Source organism: Silene latifolia, chromosome 1 (assembly GCF_048544455.1).
Source record: "Silene latifolia isolate original U9 population chromosome 1, ASM4854445v1, whole genome shotgun sequence".
Taxonomy (NCBI): Eukaryota; Viridiplantae; Streptophyta; class Magnoliopsida; order Caryophyllales; family Caryophyllaceae; genus Silene; species Silene latifolia.
This window is the reverse complement of record NC_133526.1, coordinates 13,526,274-13,541,038: the sequence shown is the minus strand read 5'-3', so window position 1 is coordinate 13,541,038 and position 14,765 is coordinate 13,526,274. Positions and strand designations below refer to the sequence as shown.

Sequence of the window (14,765 nt, the reverse complement as noted above, 5' to 3'; positions counted from 1 at the left end):
CTGCTCGTCTAGACGGTCTATCCATCATTTTCTTGTTCATCGTTGTGCCATGAACAGTTACATTGTTCAATATACATTTCATCGTTGTGCCATGAACATGACAGTAGCTGAATCGCTTTCGTATCTTTAAATTACTTGCAGTCATCATAAGAGACCGCAATCATAGAGCTACGTATCAGAAAAACTCTTACCAATGAGGCCGTAATTCAGCATAGAATTTGATTCAACACACAAGTAAAACCAACTATCGAAGCATTTGAAAGAGCCAAACCCACAACGAAAAGGAGGGGATTCAAGTTTAGCTTTACAACACTCGTGACAGTACATTGCGATACTTCTGGATGCTTAACAAGTACGAAGTACAATTTACAACACTACTCGGAATTACATTGTGATACTGATAATCAGGCATCGATTTCAAGTTTCAACATCTACGCTACAAGCACGTAAAGCGCATAGATTATGCCAGGGATGTAGCCTAATACCGTCAACAATAGACATATCCAGAACTCCGCCTGCAATTTACACGGATAAAACATTAAATTCTGAGAGCTCACAACAACAGTCTCAAAGGCTCCGCATTTGGGGATTGGGATACGAGGGTGCGATATACCGGATAGGTGTCTACTACTCACTCCGATCCAGACAGATGGTAACACTTACCGAAAATGGATGAACCATACCAATGGTAACATACCATATTTGGTATGAAAAATAACTAAATTACCCTTACATCCACTACCTATTTACAACTTTACCATCCACTCACCCACTCACCAACTACTTTTTTAATCCACCTATTTACAACTTTACCATCCACTCACCCACTCACCAACTACTTTTTTAATCCACCTAAACTCATGTGACCCCAATCAATATTTCCTACTTTACCCCTCACTTTTCCACCTTTTCTTAAATAACCACTTTTTACTTATGTTTAAGTCTGTCTGGATCGGAGGGAGTAATAATTATGACAGATTCGATGGCATCAAATGATATTACTATTCACTATAATGAATAAAAAGATGCTAGGATCCCAAAAACTTGATTTTTAATAGTTCGGGTATTTTTAGAACATTTGACAAAGTTTAGGGATACCATTTGATATTTTCACAAAAACCGTAGGGGTACCACGTAGTAAAACCCTAAAAACAAAAAAAACCACGAGATTCGATCCTAACCTAAAACAAGCATGTAAACTCCTAAGACATGAACGGGGTATGCACTATGGAGGACGGATCTAGGTACACAAATCTCCAATGATCGAGACATACGCAATGGTGAAACTAGGGGGCAATATCAGGCCACCAAATTAATTTACAAGTTAAAATAACATACAGAATTGACGACCAAAGGTCGGATCATTTTTCAGTGCCAGTGATATCAGGTCAATTTGATTATGAGTTACGGAGTAGTTTGTCGCCAACGAGATCATACAACTATGATTTTTTTTGTTCAAATCGGATTATTTCGGATAAAGTCATTTCGGATTCGAAACTAATCTTATAGTGCGATCTAAAACAACAACTCCCTCCCTATGTCGTATGACAAGTTGACTGTAATTTTTAATTAAAAAATACATTTGATAAAGAAGAAAAAAAAAAAATCTTAACAAATGAAAGGGACGGAGGAAGTTGTAGAATAATCAAAGAAAAAGGATAAAAGAAGGTAGATATAATGTCGGTTTTTCTAAAATGTGCTGTAAGAACGACAAGGAAGTTAAGAAAGAAATTACCCCACAGCCATAGCGAAGGAAAACACCAACAGGAGGCAGCAAAATTGCAAGTATTACTTCCACAAATGTCTCTGATCCCATTTTTTTTCTCTTCTTTCTTCACTAATAAGTACGTACTCTTGGTCTGAGAGGTTTTTGCGTATATATCACACTTTTAGTAACTGTTTGGAAATTACAATTCAACCACGATTATGACGAAATATGGTTAATTTTGATTTATTTAAGAGGTTTAAACTTGACGAATTCTGGAGAAGACGCCACGTAGTAAATTTGCATGGCATGCCACCCACACGCGTCTTTTTATTTACACCCCCACGTACATTTCTAACTTGTTTCTGGACGATCAGCATTTTGGGCCGTCGGTTGTATTTCTTATGACCGGTAAAGCGTTGAGCAACCCGATTACTAAATAGTGATTCATTTATGAATAGGAAGTAACTCTCTACTCTTGCTTAAGATGGAAACTAAAAGACGTGTAAATACTATTGCATGGTGCTAATATATTTCACTAGGTAGTATCCCGCGCTTCGCGCGGCCTGTTTTAAAATTTTATTATTATAATTGAAAAAAAATAACATAATTTATATATGACCTTTAATATTTTTAACTAAAAATAAAAATAAATCAATTTTTCTCAAATTTAATTTTTTAGGTTTAACTTCAATGTTTTAAAATAAAATACATACCGTTTTAATTAAAACTAACTAGTTTTGGAGCCCGTGAAAATCACGGGATCATTAATAATTTATTGTTTTAATCGGCTTAAAGATTATGCAATACAAATGTTTTTCTTAACCAACAAATATTTAAGCGTTAGTTTAATTTCACTTTATTGATTAGATGAATTAGAGTTCTTACACCTGTAATTATAGATGGATAGTGAAAATAATTGCATATTTGATAAAAAAAAAAGTTGCTTAAGGTAACATTTTAAAATTATTGTGTATGTGTTGCAAGTACGAACTAAATTTTCAGCACCTAATAATGGATATACTTGTATATTACAACAATTTTACATTCCCTCAATTTCAATGGATTTTATACTTTTTAAAAATTTATGTCATATTTTAAAAATATGTAGAATGCCCTGTGCTGTAACACCAAATAAGTAAAAAATTTGTGTCACAAATTATTTTCGCGTACAATAGATTTATGGAAAATAGTAAGAGAGTGAAGTAAAAGAGTATTAACTTTAGAATTTCGAACAATTATTGGTAAAAATGAGCAAAATTAATTATGCATCTTATGAATGACACACATAACAAATATTTAGTCTATACAATATGTCACATAGGCGCTTCCACTTTGTTCAACCAAAAATATAAATAAATAAACATTCTTATACATTGTAAAAATAATTAGCTACAACTTAAAAATATCTCCTTAAACTATATTGGCAAAAATGTCTAAGCTTATTGACTTACTCGTATAATATTTTACACACTTTGAGTTATTTGATTTGTGACTAATTGAAGTCTTAACAAAAAAAATTAAGGAAAAAAAGGTGTTACGTGCAACATTAGTGCAACAAAGATAAATTGGGAAGAATTCACAAACTTTTGACAAAAAATCTTCCAAGAATTGGCGGATGTAATGTCTTATGTGGTTTCATTGAGATTTATACTACTATATGTAATTATACATACTACATAGTATAAAAGGAGTACCTGTCAAAAAATAAAAAGTCAATCAAACTATAATAATGAAATGTAAATCAAAACAGATTAATTTAATTCGTAGAATGAGCTACAATTAAATAAGAATATAAAATATATTGTAGCTACGTAAAGTTGTTAAAAAGTCAAGTTGAAATGATTAATTCAATTAGGATTTTATGTGAACCAAATAATTTTGAATTGAGTGTGGTAGCTTAAAGATGAAAAATCTTTAAAATAAAATCTCAAAAGTGTTTAAGGTAGAGAAGTCGAAACATTGTGGTAATGCAAGTGATGATAATTGTAGACAAAAATATGACCATGTGTATAGGTAGTATAAATGAGGAGAGGGAAGCCAAAAAATCAACTAAGAAAAGGATTTAGATGTCAAATTAGTAGAGTAAATTAATTATTAATAATTATTAATAGCTATAAAGATGAGAGGAAATTAAACTAAAAAGTTTATTGACATTTACATTCTTTTGTACAACATAAATTTTATTTTTATTTTCACTAATTATATGCATGTGACACATCACAATTTAAGATGACTTTTGATAGGAGACATCAGGGACGGAGCTATGCCTGGGCCGGATGGGCCATGGCCCGGGCAGACTCCAAAAGAATAATAAATAGACAAGTAGAAATTTAGTAGGTTTTACATTCTTGGCACAGTGGTAACTTGTGATAAGGCAAGTGGGCAGTATTCCTAGAGGTCAAGCGTTCGAATCTGGGAAAGAGTATTTTTTGAGTATTTTTTTTCCTGCGTATTTTGTCTCGCATGTTATACACTTAATACTTTATCCTTTAACCATTATTATATTTTATTAAAATTCCTTTTTGCCAACAATAAAATTTGTAACTAGTAAAGAAATATTTACATAATACAAGTATTTGAATAACAAGGAACAATTTTTATCTTTGCGAGTGCTCCTTGTATTGTAAATAATTTTACAATTTTAACCATCTCACCTTAAATAAACTATATAAACCATCTTATAGGTGTTTATTTGTTTCTAAGTTTGTCTTTCACATAATTATTGTTAAACTTTATAAAACACGGAGTAAATTTATCGAAGAAAACAATGTACTCGTATAATTTAAGTATTTAATTATGTGTTTAAGATGCGAGGTCTATGATACATGAGTATAAGTACCGATAAAATGGATCAAAGCGGCCCCGGTCATAATTTTGCCCTAGCTTCGTCCCTGGGAGACATTACTTAGTGAAATGCTTAGTTTTATCTTTTTAAAATATTGTATAGATTTTCCGTGAAAATCACGTGACTTTTCTAGCTCGTCATTAATAATTATTTGCTCACGTAATTTTTTTTATTTTCTTATAGTGTCTTGATACTTACATCATTCTTTATTGTTTATTTGTTATTGCATCATGTTTATATTATTCTTATTTGTTATCTATAGCCAAATGATATTGTATTTATTCGACATTTAAATGATATTTTTTCTAGTTTATAACTTTATTAAAATGATGATATCATTAAAATAGTAAGTAACATCAACCATAGTTATATTTTTTTTAAATAATAATTATATTGAAAAATTAAATTATTCTTCACTCATTTTCACTTAACCGTTGTAACATTTAATCAAATAAAAAAAATAAATGAGATGGATATAATAGATCGAGATAAAAAACATCGATATTACTGCAATATTCTCACTTCAAAAATTCAAAAATAAAAAAATATGTTACTATTTGATAGTCAAAGTACGAGCAAAATATAAATTTTATTCAATACATATGTAATATGTTGTTAATCCCAACAAATTAACTACACATTATTAATTAATGACTACATTAAAAAAAATTCCAAAACATTATATTGTTCTTAAATTAAGAATGTGTGAGACAAAAAAGTTAAGGGTACAATTTGGTCAAGCTAGAGTTTCATTCACCAAAGTTGGACATTCTTTCGCCACAATGGATGGTGATATATATTCGATCATCGATCATCAATAATCTCAAGTGTCATCATCAACATTCGACAACACCAAAAACGAACAATACGATATAAATGCTTGTTAATTATACATTCTCTTTTCTTCTATTTTTCTCTTATCTCTTCATTTCTCGTTCATTTCACCACAAAAGAAAGATATTTTTTTTAAAGTTCAATCAAATGAAAACAAATAGGTAAGCTAGATTCTCATTTACTAATCTTATTTTATAGGTAAAATTTGTTGATGGTTTCATAATTATGGAATATGAAAAGTTTGGTATTAAAGAAGAATAAATTGTAATTATGAAATAGAGTAATGTTTGGAAGATGAAAGTTTTCGTAGGATAAATGATTATAATATATTGATTACTACTTTGTTTTTTTGTATTCTGTTTTTAATTTATTTTTTCATTAATTTTTGATCTAGCATATAATTGTAACTACTCAATCTAGCATTTTTATGTTATTGTATAACTTGTATTACGTCACGTGTCTTTCTATTAGCTACTCAATCTAGGCTTTTTATATTATTGTATAGATTTCGAAAAAACAATTAATTTTGAATAAATTTTAAAGGATAATTAAACAATAAAAGTGGAATGGAGAAGGTCTCGTTTAAATTCACCATGAACACAAAATTATAAATATAATTATTTTAGTTTACTTACTAAATATATTGCTAAGCAATGCAATTTGTGTTTTTTTTATAAAATCTTATCCTTTACGTGAAATAATTTCATGAACTAAATACATGGTATTACTACCCTTTTAAAATTCTATTATTAGTCTATAATTTCAGTTAAGTATTTACAAAATTTGTATGTAAATTACTTAAATTAAATAAATATTTATTTTCCAAATATATATATATATATATATAACTGGGTTGAAACGCTGTGGATGCGCCACGTGTTAACCCAGCATTAAATATAAGTATTAATTACAGCTGAACATTAAATATAAACATAATAAATGTTGTATAAATCTCAGCAAAATATATTATAATTTAATAAATTTAATTATAAAATTAAATTAAATAATTATGGTGATTTGATACTAAATTTATTAAAAAATTATTTTGATATAAATTTTAAAACGTGAATAATTATGTTCATTGCGAAAAATATTTCAAATTGAGTATAATTTTCATTATATTTTTTTTTTGGTGCGCATTTTCATTATATTTATTGAAATATTTTTATTTGTAGAGATGATTAAAGTGAGTGTCTCATAATGTTTTATGTTTACGTAAAAAAATATTTTGAGAAAGTTATAAAACTTAAACCATTGAATCCTAAGAAAAATATATTTGGAAGAGTCATTGTATTTCTTAAAAACATAACTTAAAAAAACTACTAAAAGATACTCCCTCCTATTCTCTATGTTATTCCACAATTGTTTTTGGGTAGAATTTAGTGGGGTATGATATGTGTATGTAAATGAAAGTAAGAGAGAGAATGTGGGTCATAAGATATTGTAACCACAAAAGATAGACAAATAAGGAAAGTGGAAGATCTTAGTGAATTTGCCGTTTTAGGAAATGTGGAAGATGTTAGAGAATAGGAGGGAGTAAGTTTTTACGTGGAAATGAAAAAAAAAAAATATAATGCGAAAAACTGAATATATGTGAGATTTTGATAGGTTTAAATAGTGTGATAACGAGTATGTATATACACAATGATCGCGAGTGCTTTTAATAATCAAGACAAAAGTAATGATTATAAAATAATATAGTATTATAAACGACATGAAAAGTAGAAAAAGGGTTATATTTTTCTTTAATATCTTCAATTAAAATATTTATACGTCGAGTATAAATATTAATCATGACTAGCTAAATATTACTTTTAGTTAAATATTTTATATGTTATCTTCTAAATACTTTGAAGTTAAACCTCAAAAAATATTATTTAAGAAAGTTTAACCTATTTTATTTACAGGTAAACTCTTAAACATCATTTATATATAGTTGTTTAAAAATACAAAAAGTGCAATTCTTATAGATATGTTTGAGACATAGCACATGTAAGACACAATGAAATCATTTGAATAAGTTGAGTTTGAACTCTATATGTTTGATACATAAATATCACACGTTATACATAAAATTATATTCACATTATTTTGAACAAATATTAATTGATTTAGAACATAACGTATAGTGAAATGATATAATTTGAGAACTTAATGTTGATTGTTGCATTATTCGAATAAATTTTATTTTAATTAATATGATATTTGATCAGCCATAAAATAATTTATAAACATTGATCATGCATAATTAATTATCACTTATCTATAAAATACTATTAAAAGGCTAGCCTAAAAATGCCACATAGATAATGCCACATAGGATGAAAAAAAGCCACATACACAATAATAATATGACTTGGCAAACTAATATGACATGCATTATCAATTTATTATTATATTGCATTAATTTAATTCACTTATTTTCTTTAAAAATCCATCCATATTCCATTAGTTTTAAATTTAATTAACTAAAAAAAACTATAATAAAAAAATACGCATTAACTATAAGTTAATAATTTCAAGATATTTCATATGGAGTAGTATTATATGTATTCGAAATAAAAAAAACTGAATATATAAGAAATTAAGAACGAAAAAAGAATAAATGAAGTTAAAAAAAAAAGTGTATTGTCACTAATTCACTATTGTGTTTTTTTTTTTGAAAGGCATTAATTCACTATTGTTATTACTAGAAAAAAACAATAATATACATAACTTTGTTGTATATAGAAGATGTTTTACATAACTAATTAATCAACAAATGAGTATTAAAGATCATATAAAATATTTTCTTAGGAAAATATAAAATATTTGGAAAATAAATATTTATTTAATTTAAGTAATTTACATACAAATTTTGTAAATACTTAACTGAAATTATAGACTAATAATAGAATTTTAAAAGGGTAGTAATACCATGTATTTAGTTCATGAAATTATTTCACGTAAAGGATAAGATTTTATAAAAAAAACACAAATTGCATTGTTTAGCAATATATTTAGTAAGTAAACTAAAATAATTATATTTATAATTTTGTGTTCATGGTGAATTTAAACGAGACCTTCTCCATTCCACTTTTATTGTTTAATTATCCTTTAAAATTTATTCAAAATTAATTGTTTTTTCGAAATCTATACAATAATATAAAAAGCCTAGATTGAGTAGCTAATAGAAAGACACGTGACGTAATACAAGTTATACAATAACATAAAAATGCTAGATTGAGTAGTTACAATTATATGCTAGATCAAAAATTAATGAAAAAATAAATTAAAAACAGAATACAAAAAAACAAAGTAGTAATCAATATATTATAATCATTTATCCTACGAAAACTTTCATCTTCCAAACATTACTCTATTTCATAATTACAATTTATTCTTCTTTAATACCAAACTTTTCATATTCCATAATTATGAAACCATCAACAAATTTTACCTATAAAATAAGATTAGTAAATGAGAATCTAGCTTACCTATTTGTTTTCATTTGATTGAACTTTAAAAAAAAAATATCTTTCTTTTGTGGTGAAATGAACGAGAAATGAAGATGATGGGGCATATTCTGCACCGCTGACCGAGTCAACATATTGAGCAAGGTCAAAGATATCCACAGCAAGTCAACGACTTAGACGGCCTAGCCGATGCATCCCATCGGCCTGTCAACTTGGGTCCCGGCTAGGCCACTAGCCAGCCGAGGCACATATCCGCGTACTCATATCCAAGACCCCTCGGTCGGCCTGCCATAGGTCCACCGGCCGAGGGCAGAACGGTCTTTCCACCTGCTAGCCACTTGGCCACTACGTGACAAAAGGTGAAGGTCTATAAATACTCCTCAACCTTCATTGAGGAAAGGATCCACAAATTAACCTAATAACCACTGTTCATCTGGTAATATCTTCCTTATCTCTCTACAATACGCGTTTAGTCAAGTAACATATACTTACCTCTCTAAGTTTACTGACTTGAGCGTCGGAGTGAGTACGCTCGGCCAAAGCCGAGCCCTCAGTTTGTTCATCGTTTCAGGAGAGATCAAAGGAGGATTCAAGCAAAGACGTCATTCTACAAGCTACAAGTGGTAACAAATATCTGCTCTGGAATTACACCCGGAACAATTGGCGCCGTCTGTGGGAAGAGACACTAGAAGCTAGTCACATTCATTTCCCAAACAACAAAAACAAAAACACAAAAACCCACCCCAAAAAGCTAAAGAAGATGTCGAAACAACAAGAGGTAGTCGCGACCGACGAAACCGCATTCTACCAAGATGATACTTTTCACAATTCTGGAGTCGTGCAGCCCTCCACCGGCGGAGTAATCCAACCGGAATTCGGAATGCCAATAATACCAGACACGCCGCTGCCCGCCAACCAGGTCACCATCATGGGACACACGTGGACACAAAGAAAATCGAAGGTGCTCCTGGACCTAATTGGGAGTACGCCGGCTCACGCTGTCACGCCGACGGGAGCCGCATAAACCGTCCAAGAGACCAGGGCCCAGAAAGTGACTCCAAGAAACTTGAACGGAGCACTGGGAGAAGCAGATCATGCCAAGACGCCGGAGGAGCCCAAAGTGCTAGTGGTGGACCTGAGCCCTCCCCGTACTCACGAGAGGACAGCGTCGCCGCAGCACCGACGAGGTGCAGACCGGGGGAGCCAGAGAAGCCCGACTCAACAGAGTCGGAGAAGAAGCCCAAGTCGAAGAAGAAGTCCTTCCCGCTACGAGGAGAGGAGCCGGACTAGGAATGCGAGGAGCCGATCGTCGCGTGTCATTCGACACGTGGTCAGACAGCCCCTCAGTGATTATGTCCTTGACACCGCCGTGCCAACTAAGCTGAAGTTGCCGGTATTCACATACAAAGGAGACAGTGACCCCACCGACCACGCCGAGGCTTTCGAGTCTTACATGTCGGTATGGGAACAGCCCGATGAGGTCTGATGCCGAGTCTTCCCAACGACTCTGCATGGGATGGCTCAAAATTGGTATAAGGGGCTTCCCGACGGCTCGGTATACTGTTTCGCCGACCTAAGAGACGCCTTCGTAGCCCAGTACTCTTGCAACAAGAGGAGAGCCGTGGAGACGTCGGACCTCCTAACTATCAAACAGGAGGAGGGCGAGTCTCTACGGAACTATGTAAAGAGGTTCGACGGCGAGGTTCAGCAGATTAGGGAGATCAATCCCGAGCTGGCGGCTTTCGCACTGATGAAAGGTCTTCCAAGGGGAGACTTAAAAGATGAGCTCATCAAGTACGGGGGCCTAGGCCTAGACGCCGCTAGGAAGATGGCCGACCAGGCCATCAAGGTGGAAGATTACAACAAAACCTGGGTAGGCCACAGCGAGACATTACACTCAGAGACGAGGAGCCACCGGGAGGACAACCCGGATGAAAGGCGCCGTGACGACAATAGGTCACGGTTCGACAAGTCCGCCAGGAAACAGAACTCGGCGGGCGCCGGGGGGAGCTCGGCACCATACTACCGAAAGCAGTACAATGATCACACCCCCCTGGTCGTATCCGCCGCAGAGGTCTTCGCCCTGAGCAGAAGCGAGGGTCAGAAGTGGGAACGGCCCCCTAAGCCGAGGGGCGACGGTGACACAAGCCAGTACTGCGAATACCATGGCTACACCGGCCATTTAACGAACGATTGCCGGCATCTGAAAAATGCCATTGAGGAACTGATCCGGAAGGGGAGCCTAGGCAAGTACATTGCCGGAGGCCAAAGAGAAGACGCCGGCGGATCAAATAAGAAATCCGTCTCAGAACGGGTAGGAGTAATCAATGTTGTCATCGGGGGCAGCGAGAACGGTGAGTCCACTCGTGGGTACAAACGGCACCTGAATGAGCTATATCAGGCCATCAACTTTGTGCCCAACACAACAACCCCCGCTTCCAACATCCCCGATATGACCATCGGGAAGAAGGACTACGATGGAGTCGTCGCTCCTCACAGCGATCCACTTACAGTCCACCTGGACATAGCCAACCACTTGGTGAAGAGATGCCTAATTGACACAGGGGCCTACACGAACATTATGTATGGAGATTGCTTTCTCAGCCTCGGTCTGAAGGTTGAAGACTTGACCCCCTGCACCGGCCCGTTGTACAGCTTTTCTGGGGCCGGCCTGGCGCCCCTGGGGTCAATCAGGCTGCCAGTAATGTTTGGGGAACGAGGTGCAGCCAGGAACGTTATGTCGGAGTTCATGGTCATTGACGGTTCATCCGCCTACAACGTCCTCATAGGTCGAGTCACTCTGAGTGAGGCTGACGCAGTGATGTCCATCCGGGCCCTAACTTTGGTGTATGTCTCGGACCGGGGGGAGGCGCATAAGCTCGTCTCGAAGAACGAGGAGGATCCCGGTTTATGGGAGGTTTACGCTAACGGCCCCTCCACGACGAATAGCTCGAAGGCCGACATCGTTATTATCAGCCCAAACGGGGACGTGTTTGAGCACGCCATGAAGCTTACCTCATTGACCTCAAACAATGAATCCAGGTACGAGGCGGTGATAACCGGAGTTGAGCTAGCTAAAACCGCCGGGGCAGAGCGTATCATGGTGAAGACAGATTCACTCTTAGTGACCAACCAGATCAGAGGAGAGTGCGAAGCCCGGGACTACGGGACGATAAAGTATCTAGAGAGGGTGAGAGATGGCGCTTCGGAACTCAAAACCTTCCAGATACAGTACACCCCCAGATCCGGAAGCGACCGGACCATCGGCATGGTCGAAGGAGCAGAGACCGAGGAGGTAGAGATTGATCCGGGCCGCACCGTAACCGTCGGTGTCAACCTGGAACCCAAATTCAGAGCCGACCTCCTGGACCTGCTGAAGAAGAATAAAGATGTTTTCGCCTACTCAGCGGCCGAGATGCCAGGCGTGAGCCGGGAGGTGATTATTCACAAGCTGAACGTACTCTCCACCGCTCGCCCAGTCAAGCAGAGGATGAGGAACTCTTCGGCCGAGAAGGATGAAGCGATCAAAGCCGAAGTAGATAAATTACTAGCGGCGGGTTTCATCATGCCTTGTACTTATCCTGAGTGGTTAGCCAATGTTGTAATGGTGAAGAAGTCGTCGGGGGCATGGAGAATGTGTGTAGACTTTACCAACCTTAACAAAGCATGCCCCAAAGATTGTTATCCCTTGCCTCGAATAGATAGTTTAATAGACGCCACGGCAGGCTACACCATCTTGAGCTGCTTTGGACGCCTTCTCAGGGTATCACCAGGTATTCATGGCCGAGGAAGACATGCCTAAATGCGCATTTATCACTGCTAACGGCACATACATGTACAAAATGATGCCGTTTGGTTTGAAGAACACCGGAGCAACGTACACAAGGCTGGTGGACAAAGTGTTCCAAAATAAAAAAGGACGGAACATTGAGGCTTACGTCGATGATGCTATTGTAAAGAGCAAGTCTGACAGCGAGCACTTGGCCGATTTACACGAGACATTTTGTTCACTAAGGAAATACAAGATGAAGCTCAACCCAATGAAGTGCAACTTCGGTGTCCGGGCAGGTAAATTCCTAGGTGTACTCGTCGGTGCGGAGGCATTGATGCCAATCCAGACAAAGTCCGAGCAATCCTAGACCTGCCGGAACCAAGGAATCGAAAAGAGGTTATGATGCTGACCGGGAGAATGGCGGCTCTCGCCCGTTTCATCTCTCGGTCAGCCGACAAGAGCACCCCATTCTTCAAAGTGTTGAAGGGGAATAAAGACTTCAGCTGGGGGGAGGAACAGAGCACAGCTTTCAAGCAACTAAAAGCTCATCTTCAGACTCTCCCAACTCTGTCCAGGCCGACACTGGGGGAGACGCTATACCTATACATAGCAGTTACCTCGGCCACGGTCAGTGCCGTGATCATCAGGGAAGAAGACAAACAGCAACACCCAATCTACTTTGTCAGCCATACACTATTGCCCGCCGAGAGAAATTACCCACTAATTGAAAAAGCAGCTTTCGCCGTCGTCGTTGCCACAAGGAAGTTAAAACCCTACTTCGACGCTCATCCCGTGACGGTCCTAACCGACCAGCCTTTGGAAAAAGCTTTGGAGAAATTCGAACAATCCGGTAGGCTTATCAAATGGACGGTGGAACTCTCGGCTTCGGCATTCAAAGTACAAACCAAGGCCTTCGATAAAGGGGCAAGCACTTGCGATTTCTGGCCGAATGCACGTATCAAGAAGAACCAAACCCAGGTGTATGGGAGGTTTACACCGACGGCTCCTCCACGACGAACAGCTCGGGAGCCGGCATCCTTATCATCAGCCCAAACGGGGACGAGTTCGAATATGCCTTGAAATTCACCTTCTCGGCCTCGAACAACGAGTCCGAATACGAGGCGGTGATAACCGGAGTCGAGCTAGCTAGGGCTGCCGGAGCGTAACACATTGTGTTAAAAAGCGGACTCACCGTTGGTTACTAACCAAATCGGAGGGAGTTTGAGGCTCGGGACGACGGGATGGTAAGATACCTGGAAAGGGTAAGAGCTGACATAGCAAAATTGAAATCTTTCCAAATCCAATGCGTTCCCAGATCTGAGAACAACCGGGCCGACGCTCTCTCAAAACTTGCCAGCTCAACCATCAAGAATGTCAGCCGAACCGTGCTGGTAGATATCAGGAATACGAAGAGTATCAATGAGGATGTCGGCATGGTGGGCAACGTAGAGACCGAAACAACGTGGATGACTCTGATAATGAAATACAAAGTTACAAGTGAGTTGCCGGAGGACCGCAATCTCTCGGCCAAGATAAAAAGGATCGCCGCCAGGTACTTGGTGTTCGAAGGGGAACTGTACAGAAGGTCCGTAATAAGACCACTCTTGAAATGTGTCGGTCCGACCGACGCAGAGCTAATACTGACAGAGATTCACGAGGGCATATGCGGACACCACATGGGGGCAAGAACACTAGCCCACAAAGCTCTCGAGCGGCTACTCGGCCCACCATGCTTCAAGACTCGAACGAAGACCAAGAAGTGCACGAAGCGCGGATGCATGCCCCGGTGATACATGCTCCCTCCCGAGACCTACAACCGGTGCTTAGCCCCCTTCCTTTCGCACAATGGGGGATGGATATGCTAGGGCCGTTTCCAACGGCCTCCGGAGGAAGGAAGTTCTTGATCGTCGCCGTTGATTACTTCACCAAATGGGTTGAAGCGATAGCAGTACCGGCGAAAACCACAGCGGCCGTCAGAAAGGTAATCTGGGAAAATGTTATAACCCGATTTGGATTGCCCCAAGTCATGGTATTTGACCACGGCCGAGAATTTTGGAGTGACCTGATAATGAACTGGTTAGAAGAGCTTGGTATCAAGTTTGCATACTCCTCCGTCACGCCACCCACGAAGCAACGGACAAAGGAGGCGAC

At 37.3% G+C, this 14,765-nt stretch overlaps 1 protein-coding gene across 1 annotated transcript; it reads right to left on the bottom strand.

Annotated features, from left to right (window-relative positions):
• Positions 1–193: 193 nt before the first annotated feature.
• LOC141599281 (low temperature-induced protein lt101.2) lies at positions 194–1,947 on the bottom strand. The gene is made up of 2 exons (XM_074419261.1): positions 1,736–1,947; positions 194–515 (listed from the first exon to the last, which is right to left on the bottom strand). The coding sequence occupies exons 1-2, from the start codon at positions 1,814–1,816 to the stop codon at positions 432–434; spliced, it is 165 nt and encodes a 54-aa protein (XP_074275362.1). The 5' UTR covers positions 1,817–1,947; the 3' UTR covers positions 194–431.
• Positions 1,948–14,765: the final 12,818 nt, after the last annotated feature.